The sequence below is a fragment of the Ornithorhynchus anatinus genome, chromosome 5, assembly GCF_004115215.2.
Source record: "Ornithorhynchus anatinus isolate Pmale09 chromosome 5, mOrnAna1.pri.v4, whole genome shotgun sequence".
NCBI lineage: Eukaryota > Metazoa > Chordata > Mammalia > Monotremata > Ornithorhynchidae > Ornithorhynchus > Ornithorhynchus anatinus.
The window spans coordinates 6,472,414-6,499,138 of NC_041732.1; the positions used below are offsets into that span (position 1 = coordinate 6,472,414).

Consider the following 26,725-nt stretch of genomic DNA (forward strand, 5'->3'; position numbering starts at 1 on the left):
AGGGGGGCGCAGGGCCGAGGGCGCGGGCGGAGCAGGGCTGGGCCCGGGCCCGGACCCCTGACCTCTGACCTTTGCCCCCCCGCCCCCCACCATGCTGCAGAAGCGGGAGAAGGTGCTGCACCTGCGGGCCTTCCGGGGCCGGCCGGTGCGGATCGTGCGGGAGCATTACCTGCGCCCCGTCCTGCCCTGCCACAGCCCCCTCTGCCCCGGGCCCCGGCGCTGCCGCAACGGTTAGGACCCGACGGGCCGCGCCGCGGGGGTCGCGGGGGGCGGGGCGAGGGCCGGGGGAGGGGCGGCCTCTCCCCCCACCTAATAATAAGCGTAATAATGGTGCTGTTGGCTAAGCGCTTACTATGTGCCAGGCACTGTTCTAAACGCTGGGGGGGAAACAAGGTGATCAGGTTGTCCCACGTGGCGCTCACAGTCTTCATCTCCATTTTACAGACGAGGGAACTGAGGCCCAATGAAGTGACTTGCTCAGAGTCACCCAGCTGAAAAACGACGGATTCGAACCCACGACCTCCGACTCCCAAGCCCGGGCTCTTGCCGCTGAGCCTGGGAACCGTGGGAGAGGAACAAGCCCACCCTGAACTAATAATAATAATATTGGTATTTGTTAAGCGCTTACTATGTGCAGAGCACTGTTCTAAGCGCTGGAGGAGACACAGGGTCATCAGGTTGTCCCACGTGAGGCTCACAGTCTTCATCCCCATTTTACAGCTGAGGGAACTGAGGCACAGAGAAGTTGAGTGACTTGCCCACAGTCACACAGCTGACAAGCGGCAGAGCCAGGAATCGAACCTGTGACCTCTGACTCCCAAGCCCGGGCTCTTTCCACTAAGCCACAATGTTTCTCTAATCCTAGCTCTGCTACCTGGCTGCTATGGGACCTTGGGAAAGTCACTTCACTTCTCTGGGCCTCAGTTTCCTCATCTGGAAAATTCATTCGATAGTACTATTGAGCGCTTCCTATGTGCAGAGCACTGTGCTAAGCGCTTGGAATGGACAATTGGGCAATAGAGAGAGACCATCCCTGCCCAGTGACAGGCTCGCAGTCTAAATGGGGGAGACAGACGGCAGAGCAAAGCAGAACAAAAGCAAGACAACATCATCCAGATAAATTCATTCAAGAATATTTATTGAGTGCTTACTCTGTGCAGAACACTGTGCTATGCGCTTGGAATGGACAGTCGGGCAACAGAGAGAGACCATCCCTGCCCGATGACGGGCTCATGGTCTGAACGGGGGAGACAGCAGAGCAAAACAGAAGAAAACAAAAACAAGACAACATCATCAAGATAAATAGAATCAAGGAGATAACATGAACCCCATGGGGGATATGGACTGTGTCCAATCTGATTAATTTGTACCTACCCCAGCGCTTAGAACAGTATTGGACACACAGCACTTAATAAATACCACAAAATATACGTATGTAAAATGTGCCTCCTGGTAGGTTGGCCTTGGAATCCAGTTGCTCCTTTTTTTTTTTTATCTTAAATTGAGTGAAACTCACTCTGGCTTCTTGGCTTAAAATTACAGTCCTGACCCACACATATTTCACACTCCTCTTTAAACCCTTGTCATTTTAAATCATCCTTTCCCGTCCATGAGCCCGTCTCCTTCCAATGCAGTCCTAGAAAGCGGCGAGTTAACGTCAGCTGTCCGGGTAGGCCTGGAAGGTCTATTTCTTTTTCAGGAAATCCATCTCCTCCCTCCCTCCGGCCCTGACACCGTAATAAACTCGGTGAAGTTTTTATTTACCGCTCCTAAAGAGAAATGGAGATGGTTTTGCTCACTCGCTAGTCTTCTACCAAAGTAGATTTATCTTCCTTTTTTAAAAAAATAAAAAGAAACCAAAAAACCCAGAAGGATCAAGGTTGCAGATGGTTTTGCCCGTCGTGGGTGGGGGCGGAGAGGGGGGTCGCATAGCCCCCATGGGAGCAGTGAAGTAGACGGGAAAATGACCGACCTTTGAAACGTCGAATTTCGTTTCAGATGGGAAACTTCTGTCCAGGGACGTGACGCACTATGTTATTCCTGACTGGAAAGTGGTTCAAGACTTCCTGGAGGTCCTCGAGTTTCCGGAGTTGAAGGGGATCATTTTCATGTACACTGCTAGCCAAGCGGTGCAGCATCAGAGAGGACGGAGGTAGATCTGTTTCCCGGGATTCATTCATTCAATAGTATTTGTTGAGCGCTTACTGTGTGCAGAGCATTGTACGAAGCGCTTGGAACGGACAATTGGGCAACACACAGAGACAATCCCTGCCCAATAACAGGCTCCAATCCCATCAATGGGATTCATGGATTCATTCATTCAATCATTTATTGAGCGCTTACTGTGTGCAGAGCACTGTATTAAGCGCTTGGGAGACTACAATACAACAATAAACAGTCGCATTCCCTGCCCACGGTGAGCTTACAGTGTAGAGGGATTTGATTCCCTCTAATAATAATAATGATGATGATGGTATTTGTTAAGCGCTTACTATGTGCCAAGCACTGTTCTAAGCGCTGGGGGAGATACAAGGTAAACAGGTTGTCTCACTTGGGGCTCACAGTTTTCATCCCCATTTTACAGATGAGGGAACTGAGGCCTAGAGAAGTGAAGTGACTTATCCAAGAGACACGGGACTGTGTCCAACCCAGTTACCTTGTATCTACTCCAGCGCTTATTGCAGTGCCTGGTCGTAGTAAACTCTTAACAAATATCACAATTATTATTATTCATTTATTTATTTTATGGTATTTATGAATCGATCATTGGTATTTATTGAGTGTTTACTATGTGCAGAACACTGTTCTGTGTGAGTGAGGGAGTGTTAAGCTCTTATTACGTGCCAGGCACTGAACTCAGCGCTAGGTAGATAAAAGCTAATCAAGTTGGACCCAGTCCCTGTCCCACATGGGGCTCACAGTCTTAATCCCCACTTTAAAGATGAGGTAAATGAGGCCCAGATAAGTGAAATGACTCACCCAGGGTCACACAGCAGACACGTGGCGGAGCCGGATTAGAACCCAGGTCCTCCTGACTCCCAGGCCCGGGCTCTATCCACCAAGCCACGCTACCTCAGTCGCTTCCTGTGCTTATCAGTGAGATTTCTCGAACTCTCACCGTGTGTAGAGCACTGTGTGAAACACTCGGGAGAGGACAGTCTAATAGAGTTGGTAGACGCGCCCTGCCTACAACAAGCTTACAGTCTGGAGGGGAATCAAATTTGGATTTGGACCTGCTCTATGAAAAAGGTCTTCAGATTGCAGGGGCGAAGAGGGAGGAGGGGAGAGACTCTATTCTGTTATTATAAAGGATGAGCTCTGCACCAATTTAGTCGCCTGTTCTCTATTGAACAACTTAATGGATATTTTTGCATTGGCATGATTTAATATCTTTCTTTGAGGCACGACTTAGAGAGTATTATCTGACTGGGAATCAATAACCAGTAGTGTTCGTCCATAGGTAAGTGGTAAATGTTATATGCAGTAAAGACTTTAATCTTTGTTTTTATTTTGCATTTTTACTGAAGTGCTGCCTCAGCACTTGTGCACTCCCAGCTATGCCCACAGGACTTTGGACATATTGATGTACATAAACTCTACAATTTCAGCACTTCTTCACTTTTCTGTCTTTTTGGTCTCTTTTTCCTCCTGTTAATTCTTTGTGTCTGCCTCACACATTAGATTGTAAACTCCTTGAGGGCAGGGATTATGTCTTCTGCAGCCAGAGTAGGTCTTTTGTTTTGAGGGGTTTTTTTAATGGTATTTAAGCATTTTTTTTGCCTTTTTTAAAATGGCATTTGTTAAATGCCTACTATGTACCCGGAGGCACTGTATTAGCGCAGGGGTAGATACAAGGTAATCTAGTTGGACATGATCCAGGTCCCACAGTCTTAATCCCTGTTTTTCAGATGAGGTAACTGAAACAGAGAGAAGTGAAGTGACTTGCCCAAGGACACACAGCAGACAAGTGGCAGAGCCAGGATTAGAACCCGGGTCCTTCTGACTCCCAGGCCCCGCCTCTATTCACTAGGTCACACTGCTTCTCGTGTTCTTCACATAAGTTGGTGTTCAATTCGAATTTCAGCGACTTCTGAAATCATACAAGTTTTGCATAAAAAGAATATTTTCAGCATTTCCAGTATTCTCTTTGGCAGAGAACAAGATTTTTGAAGTACGGGCTTCTTGGCACTATTAAAAACCAGCATGTGTCTTTTGGACAAAGCCAAAGAAGTTGTTATAATAATCATATTCGATAAGCAGAAGGTCTCTGAGACCAGGGTGAAAATCTATCTTTTTAACAGCGTCAGAGTGAGGGGAAAATGCGTCACAAACCAGAAGTAATGTTTTTGGTGAAATCTTTGGGTAAGCCTTGTAGTTAACGCGAGGGCCATGCATCGTAATAAGGGGCAGAATCATTATTTTAAATCAAACATGATACCTTAAAATGATTTAAGGGAAAGTGCGATATCTGTTCTTATTATAAAGAGCACAGTGATTTTCTTAATAGCATTGCGGTCAAAATAATTGATAAAACGTTCTTCGACTCTGTTAATGAGAATGTGCAGAAAAATAAAAGAGTTTTAAAATATGATACATTATTATTCTTTCCAGGCTTAACTGCAACTACAAAGGCCACACAGGTTTTAGTTTCTAAAATCAATTTATTGCTAAGGTTTAGATTTCTAATGAGGTACAGAATCTATCCAATAGCTTATAAAATACTTTTAGGATCAAAATAGGTTTTTTTGGACACAATTTCTGGGAGTTTTCCTTGTAACAATATTGAGATGAATTTTAATTATTTTTGTTTCAGACTTATCTGGCCTATGGTAAATGCTAATCCATCTGCTGAAGAAACTCTGTCTGAACTTTCCATTATTCATCAGGGTTTTGAATCGCGTAAATCGAAATGGTTAGAATTTATGACCCTGAGCTACAAGAACATTATTTATTCCGTAGTTTTTCTTGAGCACCCATTGTGTTCAAAGCGCTGAACGAGCAGAGAATTAATTACAATTATTATAGTATTTGTTAAGCACTTACTACGTGCCAAGCACGGCCCTAAGTGCTGGGTTCTCTAATGGATAGAAACAGTCCAGACCTGGGAGTCAGAAGGACTTGGGTTCTAATCTCTGCTCCCCACTTGTCTGCTATGAGACCTTGGGCAAGTCATTTCACTTCTCCGGGCCTCAGTTACCTCATTGGTAAAACGGTGATGAAGACTGTGAGCCCCATGTGGGACAGGGACTGTGTCCAATCTGATTAGCTTCTATCTACCCCAGTGTTTAGTACAGTGCCTGGCACACAGTAAGCACTTAACAAATGCCATTAAAAAAAACCCAACCTAAGCATTGGAAAAAAACACACACAGAAAGTGTGGTATTTTTTTAGCATTTTCAATTTTTCAAGCACCGTATTAGGCACTGATGTTAGATACAAGATTGTCAGACCAGATGCAGTCCTGATCCCACGTGGGGTTCGAGGTCTAAGTAGGAAGGGGAACAGATATAATAATAATAATAATAATAATGTTGGTATTTGTTAAGCGCTTACTATGTGCCGAACACTGTTCTAAGCGCTGGGGTAGACACAAGGGAATCAGGTTGTCCCACATGGGGCTCACAGTCTTAATCCCCATTTTACAGATGAGGTAACTGAGGCCCAGAGAAGTGAACTTACTTGCCCAAAGTCACACAGCTGACAAGTGGCCGAGCCGGAAGTCGAACTCACAACCTCTGACTCCGAAGCCCAGGCTCTTTTCCACTGAGCCACGCTGCTTCCCGTGATCCCTATTATAATCCCCATTTTACAGAGAAGGAAACTGAGACTATGGAGAGGGGGAATGACTTGCCCAAGGTCACAGAGCCGGGATTAGAACCCAGGTCCCCGAATCCCAGGCCCGGGCTCTTTCCAGTAGACAACACTGCTTGATCCTGAATTGAAATTTGGTGACGATGTTCGTGAAGACATGTTTTCTGGTGTTCAGAGCATCTGCGGAGTCCATGCTGCTATTCGAGCTAAGAAAGAAATTTTCCGATGACCTACCTGGCAACATTTTAATAGCAATTCAGTAATTATATTTGCTTTTTTTTTCCTTCATTTTGAAAATAGAAATAGTGATTAGGTGCTTTATTTTTTGAAAGCTTTATTTGAAGGATAATGTTTTCTCTGATAGTAGCCCAGAAGAGAGACAGACCTGTGAAAATAGGACCAATTTAATAATTTCCTTCATTTGAGAAGAATTATAGATAGTTAACAATGGGAAAAGACTTTTTGTTTGCACAAATCAAATGCCGATTAGGAACAATTTATCAAAATATAATCACTTTATTTTTTCCTAGACCTTATTAACTCGGGCTACGTAGTTGGTTTTCAAAGATAATGCAAAATGAATATTACCAAAAAAAATCAAGAAAAAGTCTTCTCTCTTGTCTTCATATGTACAGTTGTTTGAAACCAAGATTACAATGACTGCATTGGGACGGTGTAAAAGTGGCTACTCTATTTCACCTTTGTTTTAAGGAAGGACCAGAAATTTTGTAGAAGAAAAACCAGATGTTAACACTGTAACTGACTACCTCCACTAATCATATGTTTGAACAAACTGGTTTCATTTGAACGACGTATTTCTGTTATTGTTATATTAAAAAACAGCTGTTAAGTATATAGATTTTAACAGCTGGTTTAATTTGAACAATATTTACCTTAAAATAGTTGTTAGTGTCCCTAGCCCTCATTTGTATCCATCCTGATGATGATGTTGAGTTGTGAAGGGCTTACTATGTGTCAAGCCTTGTTCCAAACGGTGCAGTGGATACACGCTAATCACGTCAAAGTCCTTGCCCCACATAATAATAATAATAATGATGATGGTATGTGTTAAGCGGTTAGTATGTGCCTGGCACCGTTCTAAGCCCTGGGGTAGATACAAGGTAATCAGGTTGTCCTACGTGGGGCTCACTTCCTTAATCCCCATTTTACAGATGAGGTAAGTGAGGCAAAGAGAAGTTAAGTGGCTTGCCCAAGGTCACACAGCAGGGAAGGGGCAGAACCGTCATTTGAACCCAGGTCCTCTGACTCCCAGACTCGGGCTCTTTCCAGTAGGCCACACTGTTCCTCCAAGAGTTTCATTGTCCCAGCCTGGTCCAGAAGTGGCTTGGGTCTGGATCCAGAAGTCAGGACTTATTGTATATATTGTTTATTACCTTCTTTATTTTGTTAATGAGGTATACATCCCCTTGATTCTATTTATCGTGATTATGTTGCCCTGTTTTTGTCTGTCTCCCCCGATTAGACTTTGAACCCATCAATGGGCAAGGTTTGTCTCCATCTGTTGCCGAATTGTACATTCCAAGTGCTTAGTACAGTGCTCTGCACATAGTAAGCGCTTAATAAATACTATTGAATGAATGAATGGACTTTGTCCAACTTGATTACCTTGTGTCTACCTCAGCACTTAGTAAAGTGCCTGGCACATAGTGAGTGCTTGAAAAATATCATAAACTTCCTGACTGATTGATCACTCATGCTAATGTGGGGGGCACCTGGATGAATCAAATCCACAGATAACTCCAAAACTTCCTCATCATTATTATATTTAAGCGCTTACAATGTCAGTCAGTCGTATTTATTGAGAACTTACAATGTGCAGAGCCCCGTGCTAAACACTTGGAAGAGTACAGTCCAACAGAGTTGGGAGACTGTAAGCCCGTCAATGGGCAGGGACTGTCTCTATCTGTTACCGATTTGTACATTCTAAGCGCTTAGTACAGTGCTCTGCACATAGTAAGCGCTCAATAAATACTAATGAATGAATAGACACGTTCCCTGCCCACAAGCAATTGACAGTCTCGAACGGGAAGCTGGCGTTAATATACATACATTTTGGACACGTACATAGGTGTCGTGGGGCTGAGGGAAAAGGTGAATAAAGAGAGGAAATCCGGGCGAAGCAGAAGGGAGTGGAAGAAGAGGGAAGGTGGGCTTCGTCAGGGAAGGCCTCTTGGAAGAGATGGGCCTTCGATAAGGCTTTGACGGGGAGGAGAGTCACTGTCAGATATGAGGACCAGGAGGGCGTTCCAGGCCTCAGCGATTATATGATAAATATGATTATTAAGAATAATAATAATAATGAGCGCTGGGGTAAATACAGGGTCAGACTGTGTTAGGCAGTCTGAGGAGGAAGGGGAAACAGGTTCACCTTGCTCCCCAAACCTTTCCGCAGTTTCTAAAATGGAGCACAATTAATGCAAATTTTCTCCGTCAGTCAATCGTATTTATTGAGCGCTCACTGTGTAACAGAGCATTGTACTAAGCTCTTGGGTGAGTACAGTATAAGAATAAACAGTGGCAGTCCCTGCCCACGATGAGTTTGCAGTCTAGAGACGAGCTTACATTCCCTAGTCACAATGAGCTTGCGGACTAGAGGGGGAGACAGACATCAATAGAAATAAATAAATCTATCTCCCCTCTTCCCTTTCTCTCTGCCCGCCATCTTGCTAGCAGATGAGGAAGTGGCAACCAGAGGGAGGGAGAAGCAGAAGGCTGCCTTAAACCAGAACCTCCGTCATCCACCCTCATAATGATCCGTCTTAAGAGAAGCAGCGTGGCTCAGTGGAAAGAGCCCGGGCCTGGAGTCAAGAGGACCTGGGTTCTAATGCCGGCGCCACCACTTGTCTGCTGGGTGACCGCGGGCAAGTCACTTCACTTTTCGGAGCCTCAATGACCTCTGTAAAATGGGGATTAAAATTGTGAGCCCCATGTGGGACAGGGACTGTCCAACCTGATTAGCTTGGATCTACCCCGGCTCCTAGTACAGAGCTTGGCACATAGTAAGCGCCTAACAAATATCACAATTCTTCTTCAGATTATTATTACTTCTCCTCTCTCCCATTCCAGGCAGTACAACAAGCTGCGGAACCTTCTGAAGGATGCCCGGCATGACTGCATCCTCTTTGCTAACGAATTCCATCAGTGCTGCTATGTCCCGAGGGAGCAAGGGGAATCTATGGAAAAGTGGCAAACCAGGTAGGACCTCTCCCTGCCCTCCCTTCCACTCATCCTCCCTCGCCCCACACGCACCCCACAACATGTACACACACATACACATTTCAGCTGGAGTTGAGGACCAGGAGAACAGAGTTCTACTCCCACCTCTGCCGCTGGTCCCGCTGGGTGAGTAAAGTCCCTGGACCTCTCTGGGCCTCAGTTTCCTCCTCTGGGAAATGGAGATCGGTCTCCTGTCGTCCCCACCTCTTAGACCGTAAGCCCCATCTGGGACAGGGACCGCAGCCAATCGGATGATCTTGGATCAACCCCAGCGGTGTTTTCATAGAGACTGCATAATGAATCTCCAAATTATCGTATTTTGTGGTGTTTGTTAAGCGCTTACTTACGTGCCAGGCACTGTACTAGGCGCTGGGGTGGTTACAAGCTAATCAGGTTGGACACAATCCATGTGCCACCTGGGGCTCACAATCTTAATCCCCGTTTTCCAGATGAGGTAACTGAGGCCCAGAGAAGTGAAGTGACTTGCCCAGGGTCACACAGCAGACAAGTGGCAGAGCCAGGATTAGAACTCATGACCTTCTGACTCCCTGGCCCCTGCTCTATCCACCACATCATGCTGCAGCGACACGGAGGGGGGCAGGGGGCATCTGGGGAGACAGTTCGTTTCTCAGAGGAAGGGAGTGAGCAGAAATCTGGAGAGACCTGTGGGAATTCTAACGCGGTCTAGCCCGGAGGGGTCCATATTTCCTCTGCTCCCCTAGGAGCATCTACCATGCAGCCGTGTGGTACCATGGACACTGTGAGAAGAAGATGCCAGTTGTCATGGTGACAGAAGACGAAGAGGCCATCCAGCAGTACGGAAGTGAAACGGAAGGCGTTTTTGTGATCTCATTCAAGGTATCTGCCGGTGTCGATCCACTGACTCTGGGAGAGCGATGTGGGTCGGGGGAGAGAGAGTGGCTCCAGATCAGTGAGCTACCAATCAGTCGTCAGTCGTATTCAGTGAGCGCTTACGGTGTGCAGAGCACCCGACTAAGCGCTCAGGAGAGTCCAGTAGCATAATATAACGGACACATTCCCTGCCCACAACGAGCTTAGAGTCTCGAGGGACCCGGGCTTCCAGAACCGCCAACCTCAACCCACTAACCCAGGTTGAGAGATAAGGGCCCTGTTGAATGGCTGGACTTAAACGACTTTTTGGCGCAAGACCCGGGACTGGGGAATGAGAGGGGAACAGAGGGCTAAGAGGAAAGAAGATTGTACGAATTGGGCAGTTTGGAAAAAAATGGAAGTGGCAGTGTCCATCTGGCTGTGTGAGCGCAATGCTCTGGACACTTGAGGAAGGAAGATTAAAGTTCGGAATCCAGAGACTCCCATGAAGCAGAGAAGCAGAGTGATTTGTCCAAGGTCACACAGCAGACAGGTGGCGGAGATTGGATGATTGGATGAGATTGGAACCCATATCCTCTAATTCCCAAGCCCGTGCTCTTTCCATGAAGCACACTGCCTCTCTAGCTGGTGCTTTGCCCAGGAGGTGGTCGTCAGGGAAGCCGTGAAACAGGGGGCTCCGGGCTGGCAATCAATAAATACCATTAATTGATTGGAATATCGCGGTGCTAGTGGATAAAGCCCAGGCCTGGGAGTCAGAAGGACCTGGGTTCTCATTGCAGCTCTGCCCCTTGGACAAATCACTCTGCTTCTCTGGGACTCAGTTACCTCAACTGTAAAATGGGGATTAAGACTGAGCTCCAGGTGGGACAGGGACGGTGTCCAACCTGATTAGCTTGTATCCACCCTGGTGCTTAGTACAGTGTTTGACACATGGTAAACACTAAACAATACCATCATTATCATCATTATTATTATTATAGGCAGGGCCACCAGTGGGTGAAAGAGAAAGGGAGCGGGAAGAAACTCAAGAACTTGATATTTTTGGGGGAGGATGGGTGGTTTGGGTTCCTCAAAACTGTAAGCTCACTGTGGTCTGGGAACGCGCCTACCAGCTCTGTTATGTGGTCCTCTCCCAAGTGCCTAGACAGCGCTCTGCTCACCGTAAGCGCTCAGTACACTTGATCGATTGATTGACTGAAGTGCGTCTCTGTCAGGCAGAGATGCCCCATAGCAAGGTTGCCGCTGGGGCAGGTGACGTGGCTGCCGCCTCTCTACAGACAAGCAAAATCCCCCAAGCGTTCTCATCTCTGCTTTGGTAATATCCAACATAGGATTATCTGGGCAGTTTCTGGCCGGACCTGAAGGCGGCCCACGAGCTCTGCGATTCCATACTTCAGTCTCGGCACGAGAGGGAGAGCGAAAGTCTGGAGAATCATGGGAAGGAGTATCCGGAACACCTGCCTCTGGAAGTATTGGAGGCTGGCATCAAATCCGGGAGATATGTACAGGTAAGGGGAAAAAGAAATCCGAGAAACGTTCAGTTGAAGTATTTTCAGAGCCCTTTCTGCGTGCGGAAGCGCTGGGATAAATAGAAGACGATCCGATCAAGACCCAGTCCCTCTCCCTCAGAGGGTTGGAAAATAGGTATTTTATCGCTGATTTACAGATGAGGAAACAGAGGCAGAGAGAGGTTATACAAAGTGCCCAAAATCCCAAAGGAGGCAAGCAGTGGAGGAGGAACTAAAACCCAGAGCTCCTGAGTCTTTTTAATGCTCTCTTTCTTCTGGGCCATGTTGCCTCCGGCCCTGTCATTTCTAAATAGAGCGGAACGACCTCGTGACTCCCGTCACAGAAAACCCCGGCTTCTCTATAAAGTTCCAAAGCAGATGCTAGACCCACTTGAGTCTCCAGGATTGCTGGAACAGATTTCTAAAACACTGTGTTCTTTACCCCAGAAGAAATCCATCAACCCAGATCTCTCAGAAAAATAATAGTAACAAACGTTGTGACGTTTACTAAATGAGAAGTCCCGTCCTAAGCGCTCGGGGAAATGCAAGATAATCAGGTAGGACATGGTCCCTGGTCCTCGTGGGGCTCAGAGCCAGAGAGAGAGAGAGAGAGAAAACAGACACCCATTTTACAGATGAGGAGACTGAGGCACAGTGGGCGAAGTGATTTGCCCTTGGTCAAGCAGCAGGCAAGTGGTGGAGGCGGATTTAGAACCCAGGTCCTTCTGACTTCCAGGGTCAGGCTAGGCCACGCATCCCCTCAGCCACCACTTAGAATAGTGTTCCGGGGCTTAGAACAGTGCTCCAGCACTTAGAATGGTGCTCGGCACATAGTAAGCGCTTAACGAATACCATAATTATTATAATCAGAGGGGCTGTGTTTCCTCGTCGTGGCAGCACGTGGATACGTCAGAGTAGAGCTGAGCAAGTCGGGCATTTTGTTTCCATTGATAGAGTCATTTCGCTGATTGTTTTAGGGCGTCCTCAACGTCAACAAACACCGAGCACAAATCGAAGCTTTCGTTCGACTCCAAGGAACCAGCGGCAAAGAATCAGGTTTGGCATTCACCTTTCCGGGGTCGCCCACCACGCTCTCCCACCTGACTGGACAGGGAAGAAGGCATGGAGGTGTTGGGTGAGAAGGGTGTCACCTCCCAATCCCACAGTCCGTTCACCCGTTTGATATTGATGGTGCCTGGATGAAACGAGAACAGGTCCAGTTTCCCAAGGCAGAGACTGAGAGCCTATGGAGAGAGCCCAGGCCTGGAAGCCCGAGGACCTGGGTTCTAATCCCGGCTTCCCCACTGACCAGCTCTGTGGCCTCGGGCAAGTCACTTCACTGGTCTGTGCCTCACTTCCCTCATCTGCAAAAGGAGGATTCAATCCCGGTTCTCCCTCTTTCTTAGACTGAGCCCCTTGTGAGACCTGATGAAATCGGATCTACCACAGTGCTTAGTACATACTTAGCGCTTAGCAGAAGCCATCTGGGCTCCGCCGCGTGTCTGCTCTGTGACCTTGGGCAAGTCACTTCACTTTTCTGGGCCTCAGTTACCTCATCTGTAAAATGGGGATAAGAATGTGAACCCCATGTGAGACAGGGACTGTGTCCAACTTGATTAACTTGTATCAACACTTAGGACAGTGCTTGGCACAGAGTAAGCGCTTAAGAAGTACCATAATTATTTTATTATCATTATTATTGAGTAAAGAAGGGGTTAAGGAGGATTGCCTTCTGTGGTCTTTAATGGAGATGCGAAGGAATTTCTTCCTTCCCTTAATTTGGTTGTTTAATAAATCAGCGTGGCCTAATGGAAAGATCCCAAGCCTGGAAGCCAGAGGACCTGGGTTCTGATCCCGGCTCCCCCCCTTTACCTGCTGCGTGACCTCGGGCAAGTCACGTCGCTTTTCCAGCTCATAGTAAGCGCTTAACAAATAGCGTAATCATCAGTCACCCCGGCATCCATGCGGCCTGGGATCTCGAGGACTGGGTCTTTCACCCCTGCCCTCCTCCCGGCCCCGCCGGAGCGAGGTAACTCTGATGAATGTCCCCCTTCCCGCCGTGCCCACCCCCAGACCTGCTCAGCGACATCCTGGTTCACGGGACGAAGGCGCGGAACCGCTCGCTCCACGGCGACGTGGTGGTGGTGGAGCTGCTGCCCAGACAGGAGTGGAGAGGGCGCACCGCTGCCCTGGGAGAGAGCGAGAGTGACGAGAAGACGGGCGGAGAGGGGCCCGCTGAGCCCATGCCCACAGGTAACCGGGGGGACATGGGAGGGGAGGGGAGCCAGGCCAGGCTTCTTCTTCTTCTTCTTCTTCCATTGTCGAAGGGGCTGCCTTTCCATCCCCACTTAATCAATCGGTCAATCAATCGTATTTATCGAGGGCAATTCACTTCACTTCTCTGGGCCTCAGTTCCCTCATCTGTAAAATGGGATTTAAGACTGTGAGCCCTACGTGGGACAGGGACTCTATCCTGACTGATTAGCTTGTATCTACCCCAGTGCTTAGTACAGTGCCTGGTGCACAATATGCACTTAACAAATACCTTAACAAAAAATTTGGATTTGTACATTTTATTCACTCCATCCTCAGCGCCCCCAGCTCTTCTCTCCCTATCCACAGTTTATTTACATTAATGTCTGTCTCCCCCTTTACACTGGAAGCTCACTGTGGGCAGGGAACATTTCTACCAACTCAGTTACATTGTACTCTTCCCAAACGTTTAGTCCGGTGCTCCGCACGTGGGAGCAGCCTTGCTTCGTAGAAAGAGCCCGGGCTTGGGAGTCACAGGTCGTGGGTTCCAATCCCAGCTCCGCCACTTATCAGCTGTGTGACTTTGGGCAAGTCACTTCACTTCTCTGCACCTCAGTGACCTCATCTGCCAAATGGGGATGAAGACTGCGAGCCCCATGTGGAACAACCTGATGACCGTGTATCTGTCCCAGCACTTAGAACAGTGCTTGGCAATGCTTAGTAAGCGCTTAACAAATGCCATCATCATCATCAATTACCCTCCTACTTCACTTCGCTATTCTCCTACTAAAACCCAGCCCACACACTCTGCTTCTCTAATGCCAACCTACTCACTGCATCTCGATGTCACCTGTCTCATCGGAGACCTCTCACCCACAGCCTTCCTCAGGCCTGGAACATCCTCCCCCTTCGTATCTGACAGACAACGACTCTCCCCACCTTCAAAGCGTTTCTGAAGGCCCATCTCCTCCAAGAGGCCTTCCCTGACTAAGCCCCCCTTTCTTCTTCTCCCACTCCCTTCTGCATCACCCTGACTCGCTCCCTTTATTCATCCTCCCTCCCAGCCCCACAGCGCTTAGGTCCAGATCTGCATTCCCCTCACCTTGTCTGCTGAGTCCCCTTTTTTCCTTCCAAGGGCGAGTGGTGGGGATCCTGCAGAAGAACTGGCGGGATTACGTAGTGACGTTTCCATCCAAGGAAGAGCTCCAGTCTCAGGGCAAAAACAGCCAGAAGATCCTGGTCACCCCATGGGATTACCGGATTCCCAAAATCCGCATCAGCACCCAGCAGGCCGAAGCACTCCAGGTATCCAAGTCACATTGGCCTCCTCGGGTCATTACCTACTTCTTTTTTTTTTTAAGGTATTTGTTAAGCACTTCCTAGGTATCAGACACTGTATTAAGTGCCGAGGCAAATACACGGTCATCAGGTTGAGCACAGTCCCTGTCCCACATGGGACTCACAGTCTTAACCTCTGTTTCACAGATGAGGCAGCTGAGGCCCAGAGAAGTGAAGTGACTTACCCAAGGTCACACAGCCAACAAAGTGGTGGAGCTGGGAGTTCCCTTGATTTACCCCCACCATGGATGATTCTCATTGCCATAGGATCGGATACACGGGCCAGTGACCCATGCCAATCACAAAGCTGTCTGGGATTTTGTGTAGTTTAGAGAAGCAGTGAGGCCTAGTGGATAAAACCCAGGCCTGGGAGTCAGAAGGACCTGGGTTCTAATCCCAGTTCTGCCACCTGTCTGCTGTGTGACCTTGGGCAAGTGACTTCCCTTCTCTGGGCCTCAGTTACCTCATCTGTAAAATGGGATTTAGAGTGTGAGCCCCTTGTGGGCCAGGGACTGTGTCCAATCTGACTAACTTGTATCTACCGCAGTACTTAGAACAGTGGTTGGCACATAGTAAGCGCTTAACAAGAGCCATTATTATTTTTTATTATTATTACAATTGTTATTAGTGCCATTCGTGTCTGTTTTGAACTTTCCAAACGACTGAGCGGTTAATAGCAAACGAAAGCCGGCGAGACTCAGTTCCCAAATGAGTTGTTGGGGGAAACGCAAAACAGAACATAAATTATCCCCCCGTCCAATACAGAAACTCTCAATAAATAAAATTGGGAAACACTAACAAGCTTTTTCTCAGCGAGAGGTATAGAAATACAATCAGAGGGACCTGCAGAGATGAGGTAATGATTCTTCCCAGAATCAATCACCCAGGGAAGAGGGTAGTAGGAGCTAAGGGAGGGAAATACAATCCAAAACACTTGAAGAAGAGTCCATAATGAGCGGCCTTGGTTTCAGGAAGCCCGCCTATGGACTCCCAGTCAGTCAGTTGTATTTATTGAGCACTTACTGTGTGCAGAGCACTGTACTGAGTGCTTGGGAGAGAACAATATGACAATCTAACAGACACATTCCCTGCCCACAATGAGCTTACGTCTAGACGGGGAGACAGACATTAATAGATAAAAATACATGGCAGATATGGACCTAAGTGGTGTGGCGCAGGGAGGGAAGAGGAATAAAGGGAGCAAGTCAGGGCAATGCCGAAGGGAGTGGGAGAAGAGGAAAGGAGGGCCTAGTGGAAGGAGCACAGGGTTGGGAATCAGGAGGCCTGGGGCCTAAGCCCTGCTCCACCGCTGGCCTGCTGGGTTTGGCCTTGGGCAAGTCGCTTGGCATCTCTGGGCCTCGGTTCCCTCATCTGTAAAATGGGGATTACCGCTGTGAGCCCCGGGTAAGATTTGTCCATCTAGATTATCTTGTATCTACCCCTGGTCTTAGTACAGTGCCTCGAGCATAGTAAGTGCTTAACCAATTCCATTTTTTTAAAAAAAAGGGAGATCGGGTCTGATCCGACTGCATTTTATCACCCAGCGTTTAGTATGGTGCTTGGCCTATAGTAAGTGCTTACCAAATATTAATTTATTGTTATTATTCACATCATCATTTTTATTATTATTGTGTGGTTAGTGTTATTTTCATTAAACCAGGCGGTGTTGATTCGGCTCTCTCCTCTTCCTGCAGGACTTCAGGGTAGTGGTGCGTGTTGACTCTTGGGAGTCAACATCCGTGTACCCAAACGGACATTTCGTTCGCGTTTTGGGAAGAATCGGAGACCTCGAAGGGGAAATCGCAACAATCCTGGTGGAGAACAGTATCTCGGTGTCACCCTTCCCAGAAGCCCAGGTTTGAGCCTTGAAAATCACGCCCCCTTTCTTACGCTTCTCTCTCCGCTTTACAGTCTTTAGACTGTGAGCTCCTTGTGGGCCGGGAACGTGTCCGCCAATTCTCTTGTATTGTGCTCTCCCAGGTGCTTACGACAACGCTCTGCACATAGTAAGCACTCGGTAAATAGCATCGATTGATCGCTCGCCCCGCTCCCCTGGTTTTGTGGTGGTAACAGCATTTCAGAGCCTTGAAATATTTTACTCAACCCTGGAGTTCAGGTGAACACTCCTCCCACGGATGGACTATTTTGGACTCCAGACTCCCTCCCCGGGCAGCAGGCGGGGGTCCGGGGAGAGGGGAGAGCAGGGAATTCTGAGAGCGGCGGCCGTTAGGGCAGCACGGGGGAAACAAAGGGCCTCTGCCAGGCGTCATGAGTGGCTCACTGTCTGGGCGGTGTCCTTGGGCAGCTGGGCGAGATGCCGGTCGACACCCCAGAAAAGCCGTGGAGAGTGAGCCCCGAGGAGGAACGGGTGCGCGCTGACTTGAGGAAAACCCACCTCGTGTTCAGCATCGACCCCAAAGACTGTGAAGATGTGGATGACGCCCTGTCGGTGAGGACCCTGGAGAACGGCAACCTGGAGCTCGGGGTTCATATTGCGGACGTGTCTCATTTCGTGCCCCCGAACTCCTACACCGACATGGAAGCTAAAACGAGGTAATGGGCTTAGGGTTTCTTCACGCTGGCTGAGTCGATGAGGTCGTTTCCATTCATTTAGTCGTATTTATTGAGCGCTTACTGTGTGCAGAGCACTGTACTGAGTGCTTGGGAGAGTACAACAGAACAATAAGTAGACACATTCCCTGCCCACAATGAGCTTAGACTTTAGAGGGGGATGACAGACATGAAGAGAAATAAATAAATGACAGATTTGGTCATAAGTGCTGTGGGACCGGGAAGGGGGATGAATAAAGGGAGCAAGTCAGGGTTGAAGCAGGAGGGAGTGGGAGAAGAGGAAAGCGGGGTGGAGGGGGCCTTTTGAATGGAGCGGAGAGGCCGTGATGTTCCCTGAGGGGACTGACCATGGAAACATCCCCAGATTTGTCGGTGATGGTGGGCAGCAAAGCCCAAGTGATTCTGAAGGACGGTCAGCAGTGCCCGTTCCACTGCCCTGTCCTGGAAAGCCAGGCCCTCCTCTCTTACTCGGAAGGGACTCGGTCCTGAGAACCTCGAGTTGGAAGCGAGCGTTTCATTTTGGGTTTTCCTTACGTGTTTGTGAAATTAAGCACCTCCTTGATGCTGTCTGACTCTCCCCAGTCAGAATTTTTGGAAAGCTTAGAACCAGAGATGCTCAAATCGTCCGAGGGAGCAGGGGACGGATCTTATTTTTCAAAAGTGAGAGGAAAATTTAGGCAAATTTGGGCATGTTTGAAGAGGTGGAAAGGGGAAGTGGTGCCATGAGCATTATCCCATGTTTTACTCACAGGAATAACTATAATAGTAGGGATGGGTTTTCTTCTGTATTTCTCTACTACGTGCCAAAGAGCTGGGGTGGATGCCGGGTGATCAGGTGGGATTCCGTCTCCGAGCCACCCATGGGAGGACTGGTATCCAATCTTCATTTTCTGGGTGAGGAAACCGAGGCCAGACTGCCCCAGTAGGCCAGAGGCAGACCCGGGATTAGAACCCGGGTCTCCTGGGTTTTAAGAGTCCACCATGCCACATGCGTTTCCAGGTTCCGTGCCTCCTAACCAACGCTCATATGGCGCACTGTCTCCCCAGGGCCACCACCTACTATTTAGCCGATCGGCGCTACGACATGTTGCCTTCTATCCTGAGCTCCAATCTGTGCTCGCTCCTCGGCGGAGTCGACCGGTGAGATTGTTTGGCTTTCTCATGACTTCTCTCTCTCTCCTGTTGTCTCGAGTGGTATTCGTTAGGCGCTTCCTGGCTGCCCTCCTGCAAAAGTTGTCCAAGTGGCCCTAGTCAGGGTTGTGTTGCTTCGCTGTAACCGGAAAGCCTTGGGATCGAGGACCTGGACTTGAATTTTCCAAAGAGTCACCTTATTCAGTCTGACTCCTTCTATTATACTGTGTATAATATAGCATGTAATATTGTATTATATAATAAGAATATTCTACTAGCGTTATTATCATGATCCCATGAAGGAGACAGACCAAATAAGGTGACTCTTTGGAACATTTCAGTTATTATTCCTATGATTACTATTATTGTTCTTGTTATTCCTCTAATTCCTCTTATTACTGTGCTATTTGCCAAGCACCATACTAAGCACTGGGAGGGATGCAAGACCATCAGGACCCACGTGGAACTCACAGTCAAAGTAGGAGGGAGTAGATTTTTTTTACATTTTACAGATGAGAGCGCTGAGGCCCAGAGAAGTGACGTGAGCCTTCCAAGGTCACCCAGCAGGTCGTGGCGGAGCCGGAATCAGAACCCGGGTCCTCCAACTGCCCGGCCCAGGCTCTTTCCATTCGGCCGCGTTGCCTCCCACAGCTTCGGGAGGGCGGGTGGGGGGAGTGTTTTGGAACCGTGAGGCGCTCGCCCGTGCTCGGCTCGGTGCCCCGGCACCCGTCCGTCGTCGACCTCATTTCGAGCTTCTGTAGTCCCGAGAGCTCGAGACGAGGACGGCCCCCACCCCCGTCTGACAGGTACGCCGTCAGTGTCACGTGGGAATTGGACCGGGCCTCCTACGAGATCCAGAGGGTCCGGTTCGGGCGGACCATCGTCCGCTCGGCCTACAAACTGTCGTACGAGACGGCCCAGACCCTCCTCGACGGGGACCCGGCGGCGGACGCCGTCCCCGAGCTGAGGGGCCTGGACGAGGAGATGCGGCAGCGGCGGCTGGAGGAGCTGGGCCGGGCGGTGCGGACGCTGACCGACGTGGCCCGCCGGGCCCGCGCCCGGAGGGCCGGCCGCGGGGCGCTGGAGCTGGAGGGCGTGGAGGTGCGCGTCCAACTGGACCGGGACAGCAACATCCGCGACCTGATTCCCAAGCAGCCGCTGGAGGTCCATGAGACCGTGGCCGAGTGCATGATCCTGGCCAACCACTGGGTAGCCAAGAAGATCTGGAAGACCTTCCCGCACCAGGCCCTGTTGCGCCGACACCCTCCCCCGCACCAGGAATTCTTCGCGGAGCTGAGGGCCTGTGCCGGGGCCAAGGGCTTCACCATCGACACGCGGTATGTCCTCGCCGGGGTCGGCGGGGAGAGGGCTCTTGGGGAAGCACTAACTCGCTGTTCTTTAAAGCACTTCATCCCCTTGCCCCCTCCCGCCTCACCTCGCTGCTCTCCTACCGTAAGCCAGCCTGCACACCTCGCTCCTCTAATATCAACCTCCTCACCGTCCCTCCATCTCGTCTCTCTCCCCACCGATCCCTCGCCCACGTCCGGCCTCTGGCCTGGAACGCCCTCCCTCTTCATTTATGACAGATAATTATCTCCCCACCTTCAGAGCCCTACTTAAGGCCCATCTCCTCCAAGAGACCTTCCCTGACTAAGCCCTCCTTTCCGTATCTCCCACTCCTTTCTGCGACACACTGACTCGCTCCCTTTATTCATCCCCTCTCCCAGCCCTTTATGTCCAAATAATAATTATTATTACTATTATGGTATTTGTTAAGTGCTTTCTATATGCCAGGCACTTTATTTCTGGTGATGAGGGATGGACATCTGCCCCCTCTAGACCGTAAGCTCATTGTGGGCAGGGAATGTGTCTGTTTATTGTTCTGTTGTACACTCTCAAGCGCTTACCATAGTGCTGTGCACACAGTAAGTGCTCAGTAAACACGATTGGCTGAATGAATGAATGAATTCTCCCACACCTTGTTTCACCCCTGAGGGACCCGGCCTTAGAGTGGGATAATAATAATAGTAATTGTGGTATTTATTAAGTGCTATCTAGGCGACAGGCACTGCACTAAGCGCTGGGGTAGTTGTAAGGTAATCGGGTTGGACACCATCCCTGCCTTACACGGGGCCAATCTTTATCTCCGTTTTACAGATGAGGGAACTAAGGCACAGAGAAGTAAAGTGACATACCCAAGGTCACACAGCAGACAGGTAGCGGAGCAGGGATTAGAACCAGGTCCTTCTGACTCCCAGGCCCGGGCTCTAGCCACTAGGCCACGCTGCTTCTCTGAGCGGGACCCCCAGCCTTGTTTATCCCAGGGCTCTGGCGGGACCGGACAGTTTTTAGTCACGACCAAGAAGGGCCAGAACAGCGGTGTTCCGTCCTCCCGTCCCCTCGTAGCCCCGATCCTTGGCACCCACCGTGAAAAGTCATCACCTCTGCATCAATCAATCCATCCATCAGTGGTGTTTACTGAGCACTTACGGGGTGCAGAGCACTGAATGAACTAAGCACTTGGGAGAGTACAATACAACAGAGGTTTTTTGCTTGTTTTTTAATGGTATTTGTTAAACTCTTACTATACAGTGCCAGGCACTGTATTAAGCATAGGGGTAGATACAAGGTAATCTGGTTGGACACAGTCCATCTCCCATACGGGGCTCGTGGCCTTAATCCCCAGTTTACAGATGAGGCAACTGAGACCCGGAGAAATGACTTGCCCAAGGTCATGCAGCAGGCAAGTGGCGGAGCCGGGATGAGAACCCAGGTCCTTCCCACCCCCAGGCCCGGGGTCTAACCACTAGACCATGCTGCTTCTCAGCATGGCTAGGCACGTTCCCAGTCCACAAGGATACAGATCCGATCAGAATGGGAAGGAGTCTTTAAGGCTTTTCGGCACTCGGCACACAGCCTGGCACACAGTAAAGCGATTAACAAATACCAATTATTATTATTACTTACAGGCCCCGGTTCGGCCGGGCAGATTGCAAGATGCTTTTCCTCTTCAACCATCTGCTTCCTTTGGTAGGTCCAACAAAACGCTAGCCGACTCCCTGGATAAAGCAGAAGACCCCGAAGACCCTCTCGTGAATCGAATGCTGAGGTCCATGGCCACTCAAGCCATGTCTAACGCTCTGTACTTCTCCACGGGATCTTACTCCGAGGAAGAATTCCATCATTACGGTAGCGATAGCATCCCACCCCCTCGCTTGCTTCTTGTTTTTTAATCAATTATTGAGCCTTTCCTACGGGCAGAGCACTGTACTCTCTCTGTGATTATTTATATTAATGTGTCTCTCCCCCCTCTGGACCGTAAGCTTGTCGTGGGCAGGGAATGTGTCTTTTATAGGTCTGTTGTACTCTCTTAAGTGCTTAGTACAAGGCTCTGCCCACAGCAAGCGCTCAGTAGATACGACCGAATGAATGACTGAATCCCGAGCACTTGGGAGAGGACAAATACAACAGAATTAGCAGACCTGCTCCCTGCCCGTAATGAGTTTACAGTCTAGAGGGCGAGACAGACTTGCTATGAATAGAAATGGCATTTGTTAAGCTTCTAGTGTTTTCTGGGGACCGAACTAAACGCTGGGGCAGATACAGGCTAATCGGGTTGGACACCATCTCTGTCCCACAGAGGACTCACCGTCCTAATCCTCGTTTTACAGATGCGGTAACTGAGGCCCGCAGAAGCGACTTGCCTAATGCCACACAGCAGACGCGTGGCAGAGCCGGGATTAGAACCAGATCCTTGCTTGGCTGAACTATGCTTTTGACCGGGCAGTTTAAAGACCTTTCTCATCAGGGATCTTTTTTTTTTTTATCTCTTTTGAAGGACTTGCACTCGATAAATACACCCACTTCACCTCTCCGATCAGAAGATACTCGGACATCGTGGTGCACCGATTACTCATGGCAGCAATCGCAAGAGATGAGAGGCGGGACGATAAAGAGCATTTACTCAACAACAAAGACCTGGAGGAGTTGTGCAAACACATCAATAATAGAAACAGGGTAAGAAGCTGTGCTTCTCCCCACTGGGAATCGTTGCAAGCTTTCTGGGGGGCAGAGGGTGTTTAAATGGACAGGACCCAGGCGTCCCGAGTTCCAGTCTCCAATTCCAAATGCTAGACTATCTTCTCAGCAGTGGTATTGGATGAGCGCTTACTATGTGCAGGGCACTGTTCCAAGCAGTCGGGAGAGGATGGTGTAACAGAGTTGGCAGATGGGTTCGCTACCCACAAGGAGCATTCGGTTTCAGTCACCAAGCAGGTCGTGGAAGGAGAGGAGGGAAGACTCAGCTGGCCTTGGGTAATTGGACTTAGAAAAACCATGTCGTACGTTCTTTGCCATCCTCAAGAAGACTGAAATTGTTCCACTTGTGAACGGTGATCTGGGTTTTGGTTTTTTGGGGCTTTTTTTAAGGTACGTTTTAAGCATTTACTATGTGCCAGGCTCATAGAGAAGAGAGAAGCTAATGGGGTTGGACACAGTTCCGTGTCCCACGCGGGGCTCAGTCTGAGTAGAAAGAGTAAATTTAATCCATTTTACAAGATGAGGTAACTGAGAAGTGAAGTGACTTGCCCGAGGTCACATGGCAGACCGGTGGGAGAGCCGGGATTAGAACCCACTACGAAAGCACGCACTACCCCCTCTACTACGCTTACTATGTACCGGACTCTTCATCTCCTCCAAGACGCCTAACCCTGACTAAGCCCTCCTTTCCTGTCCTCCCACTCCTTTCTGCGCTACCCGGGCTCGCTCCCTTTATTCATCCCCCTCCTGGCCCCACAGCACTAATGTCCCTAACTGGCGTTTATTTATTTCTATTAATGCCTGTCTCCCCCTCTAGACTGTAAGCTCATTATGCGCTCAGAACAGTGCCTGGCACATAGTAAGCACTTAACAAATGCCATTATTATTATTATTATGGGCAGAGCCTGCCTGTTTATTATTCTCTCGTACTCTCCCAAGCTCTTAATACACTGCTCTGCACCCATAGTAAGCGCTCAGTGAATGCGACTGACTGACTGACCACCAGACCAGTTGGGCAAACGAGGTGGCCGGTTTTCAGCGTCGGCCGTTTCCACCGAGCCACACGGTTAACGGTGCCTCCCCCCGATCTCCGCTTGCTCTCCCAGGCCGCCCAGCGTTCCCAGAAAGAGTCCACGGAGCTGTTCCAGTGTATGTATTTCAAAGACAAAGACCCCGCCACAGAAGAACACTGCACAGCGGATGGCATCATTTATTCAATTCGAACCAACGGGGTGCTCGTGTTTATTCCCAGGTGAGTTGGCTTGCTATATAATAATAATAAGCTTTCCTCTCCTCTTCTCACCCTCCTTTCTGTGCCGCTCTTACTTGCTCCTTCCTTCATTCTCCCATCCCATCCCATATGCATAAATCTGTAATTTAGCGTGGCTCAGTGGAAAGAGCCCGGGCCGGGGAGTCAGAAGAAATGGGTTCTAATCCTGGCTCTGCCACTTATCTGCTGTGACCTTGGGCAAGTCATTTAATTCCTTTGTGCCTCAATGACCTCATCTATTTATACTCGTCCGCTCAACTGTATATATTTTCGTTACCCTATTTATTTTGTTAATGAATTGTACATCGCCTTGATTCTATTTAGTTGCCATTGTTTTTACGAGATGTTCTTCCCCTTGACGCTGTTTAGTGCCATTGTTCTTGTCTGTCCGTCTCCCCCGATTAGACTGTAAGCCCGTCAAACGGCAGGGACTGTCTCTATCTGTTGCCGACTTGTTCATCCCAAGCGCTTAGTACAGTGCTCTGCACATAGTAAGCGCTCAATAAATACTATTGAATGAATGAATATTAATGTCAGTCTCCCCCTCTAGACTGTGAGCTCGTTCCAGGCAGGGAATGTGTCTTTTGTTTTACTGTACTCTCCCAAGCGCTTAGTAGTAGTGCTTTGCCTACAGTAAGAGCTCAATAAATACGATGGAATGGACGAACGGCTTGGTATCCGTTAAGCACTTACTATGTGCCGGGCACTGCACTAAGCGCTGGGGTGGATACAGCAGAGCGAGTTGGACACACAGTCTCCCCCCCCCGGCCCAGCCCCACAGCACTTATACATATCTGTCATTTATTGATTTCTATTAATGTCTCTCTCCCCCTCTAGATTGTGAGCTCACTGTGGGCCGGGAATGTGTCTGTATATTGTTCTGTTGTACTCTCCCAATCGCTAAATGCAGCGCTTTGCACACAGTAAGCGCTCGATAGTAATGATGGCATTCGTTGAGCGCTTACCACGCGCCAGGCTCGGGAGACAGGATCGAATGAACGGCTACGATACGAGCCGAGGTCCGCACCCTTGGGAATTGGACAGCTCCGCATTTTTCTTTCCTCCCCAATTCAGGTTTGGCATCAAAGGCGCCGCCTACCTGAGAAACAAAGAGGGCTTGGTGGTCTCTTGCCGCCCGGACGGAAGCTGTGAGTGGAAGCCGGGGTCCGTCCAGCGCTTCCAGAACAGAATCACTTTGGCCACGACGGGGGGCGACTCCGTCACCTTCAACATGTTCGACCACGTCACGGTAAGTCGGGGACTCGCGAAGGGCGGGGCGGGGGCTACCGAAGGCCGAGAGGATGACGCGACGGTGCTCTCGCCTCGGAAAGGTCCGGATCTCGGTCCAGACGTCTCGCTGCCACAGGGACACCGTCAGGCTGGAGATCGCCAGCAACCGACCGTGCCTGGCGGCGGAGATGGCCCTCCCTTCTCAGAGTGCCCACCGGACGGCGAAGAGCGATTTAGTCCGCGAGGTGACCCAGTCGGCCGCTCACCTCGCCCAAGAGGCCGCGGAGACGAAAGTCGGTCTGGAAGACCTCCGGGAATACCGCCAGACGAAGGGGGACAGTCTCTACCTGCTCCTGGAAGAGATACGAGACCTCTCTCTCACGGACGAGTCCACGAGCTGTGGGAAGTAAACTACCTCAGCTCCGCCGAAGGAGCTTTGCCTTATATTGGTTTTTTTAAATCCTCTTTTCCTATCGGCTGTTCCGAAGCTGCCGTTTTATAACTTAAAAGCGAGTTTCTTCCTTTTGGATCGGTTTTATCGTCTGCCGTCGTAGCGGTAAGGTCTTATCACCGAGACCATCGGCTCGTCGTGGGCGGGAATCGTCTCCGTTCATTGTTGTTGTACAGTCTCCCAAGCGCTGAGTACGGTGTTCTGCACACAGTGAGCGCTCGGTAATACGACTGACAGGATGAAGAGACAATTCCAATCGTGTACACGGGTTTATAAGCACCAAACTAAATTGGGTAGAGCAGAGGGTAAAAATGGGCTATCGTGGGAGCCGGTCATTCTCTGGCAGTTCCTCGTGTCAGCCAGCCCCGTTTAAAGACGATCTGTACAGTCTATTTGATTAACCTCCTCCTCGGCAGCTCGTACACTGAGAAAACGGATGCGCGTAAGGTAATGAAGTCCCTTTTTTCCTGCCCTCAAGAAATCCACATTTCCAGAAAACGGTACGTTTTCAAACGTTCAGACGATTGGAATGAGTTGACCGTGATGGTGTTTTTTAATAGAGGCGATCTTCAAACTTGGGTCCTAGGGCAAAAAGTTCTTCGGAACAACTTTCTCTGTTCCTGCCCTCAAGAAATACACATTTCCAGAAAACGGTACGTTTTCAAACGTTCACATGATTGGAATGAGTTGACCGTGGTGGTGTTTTTTTTTAATAGAGATGATCTTCAAACTTGCATCCTAGGGCAAAAAGTTCTGCAGAACAACTTTCTCACGGGCGCTGAAACAAACGGGGGGTTGTTTGCTGAGAAAGAAGGGGACGGAGATGTGTGGACCACCCCCTCCCCACCCCCGCCTCCCTTTTCCTTTCCCAAAACGAGCCGGGACGATGTCAACATAAACGCATTGAGGCCTCAGTGTTGTCAGAACGTTCCCCATGGGACCTGCGCCTGAGGATGAGGTAACCTTGCCTTCCATGGCCTTCTGAGCTCCCCCCGATTCCTCAAGGCTCTCCTGTGCTCCCCCCGCCCCCCCATA

At 49.3% G+C, this 26,725-nt stretch overlaps 1 protein-coding gene across 2 annotated transcripts; it reads left to right on the forward strand.

Annotated features, from left to right (window-relative positions):
* Window positions 1-25,768, forward strand: DIS3L (DIS3 like exosome 3'-5' exoribonuclease). Of its 2 annotated transcripts, none has more exons than XM_029066289.2 (17): window positions 1-230; window positions 1,999-2,152; window positions 8,899-9,027; window positions 9,771-9,906; window positions 11,232-11,408; window positions 12,386-12,464; window positions 13,482-13,661; window positions 14,797-14,966; window positions 16,694-16,855; window positions 17,305-17,552; window positions 18,618-18,710; window positions 19,508-20,038; window positions 21,736-21,890; window positions 22,540-22,718; window positions 23,846-23,991; window positions 25,084-25,258; window positions 25,376-25,768. In XM_029066289.2, exons 1-17 carry the CDS (start codon window positions 92-94, stop codon window positions 25,739-25,741), a joined length of 3,219 nt encoding a protein of 1,072 aa, XP_028922122.1. In that variant the 5' UTR covers window positions 1-91; the 3' UTR covers window positions 25,742-25,768. The 2 variants fall into 2 exon arrangements, with proteins under 2 accessions (XP_028922122.1, XP_028922123.1); XM_029066290.2 differs by having other exon boundaries at window positions 3-230; window positions 25,341-25,766.
* The last annotated feature ends 957 nt before the right edge of the window (window positions 25,769-26,725 follow it).

Coding starts and splice junctions, on each gene's coding strand:
- DIS3L (XM_029066289.2), top strand. CDS start 92: ATGCTGCAGAAGCGGGAGAAGGTGCTGCACCTGCGGGCCTTCCGGGGC. Junction 12,465..13,481: donor AACCAGCGGCAAAGAATCAG/GTTTGGCATTCA, acceptor GCCCACCCCCAG/ACCTGCTCAGCGACATCCTG. Junction 22,719..23,845: donor ACATCAATAATAGAAACAGG/GTAAGAAGCTGT, acceptor TTGCTCTCCCAG/GCCGCCCAGCGTTCCCAGAA.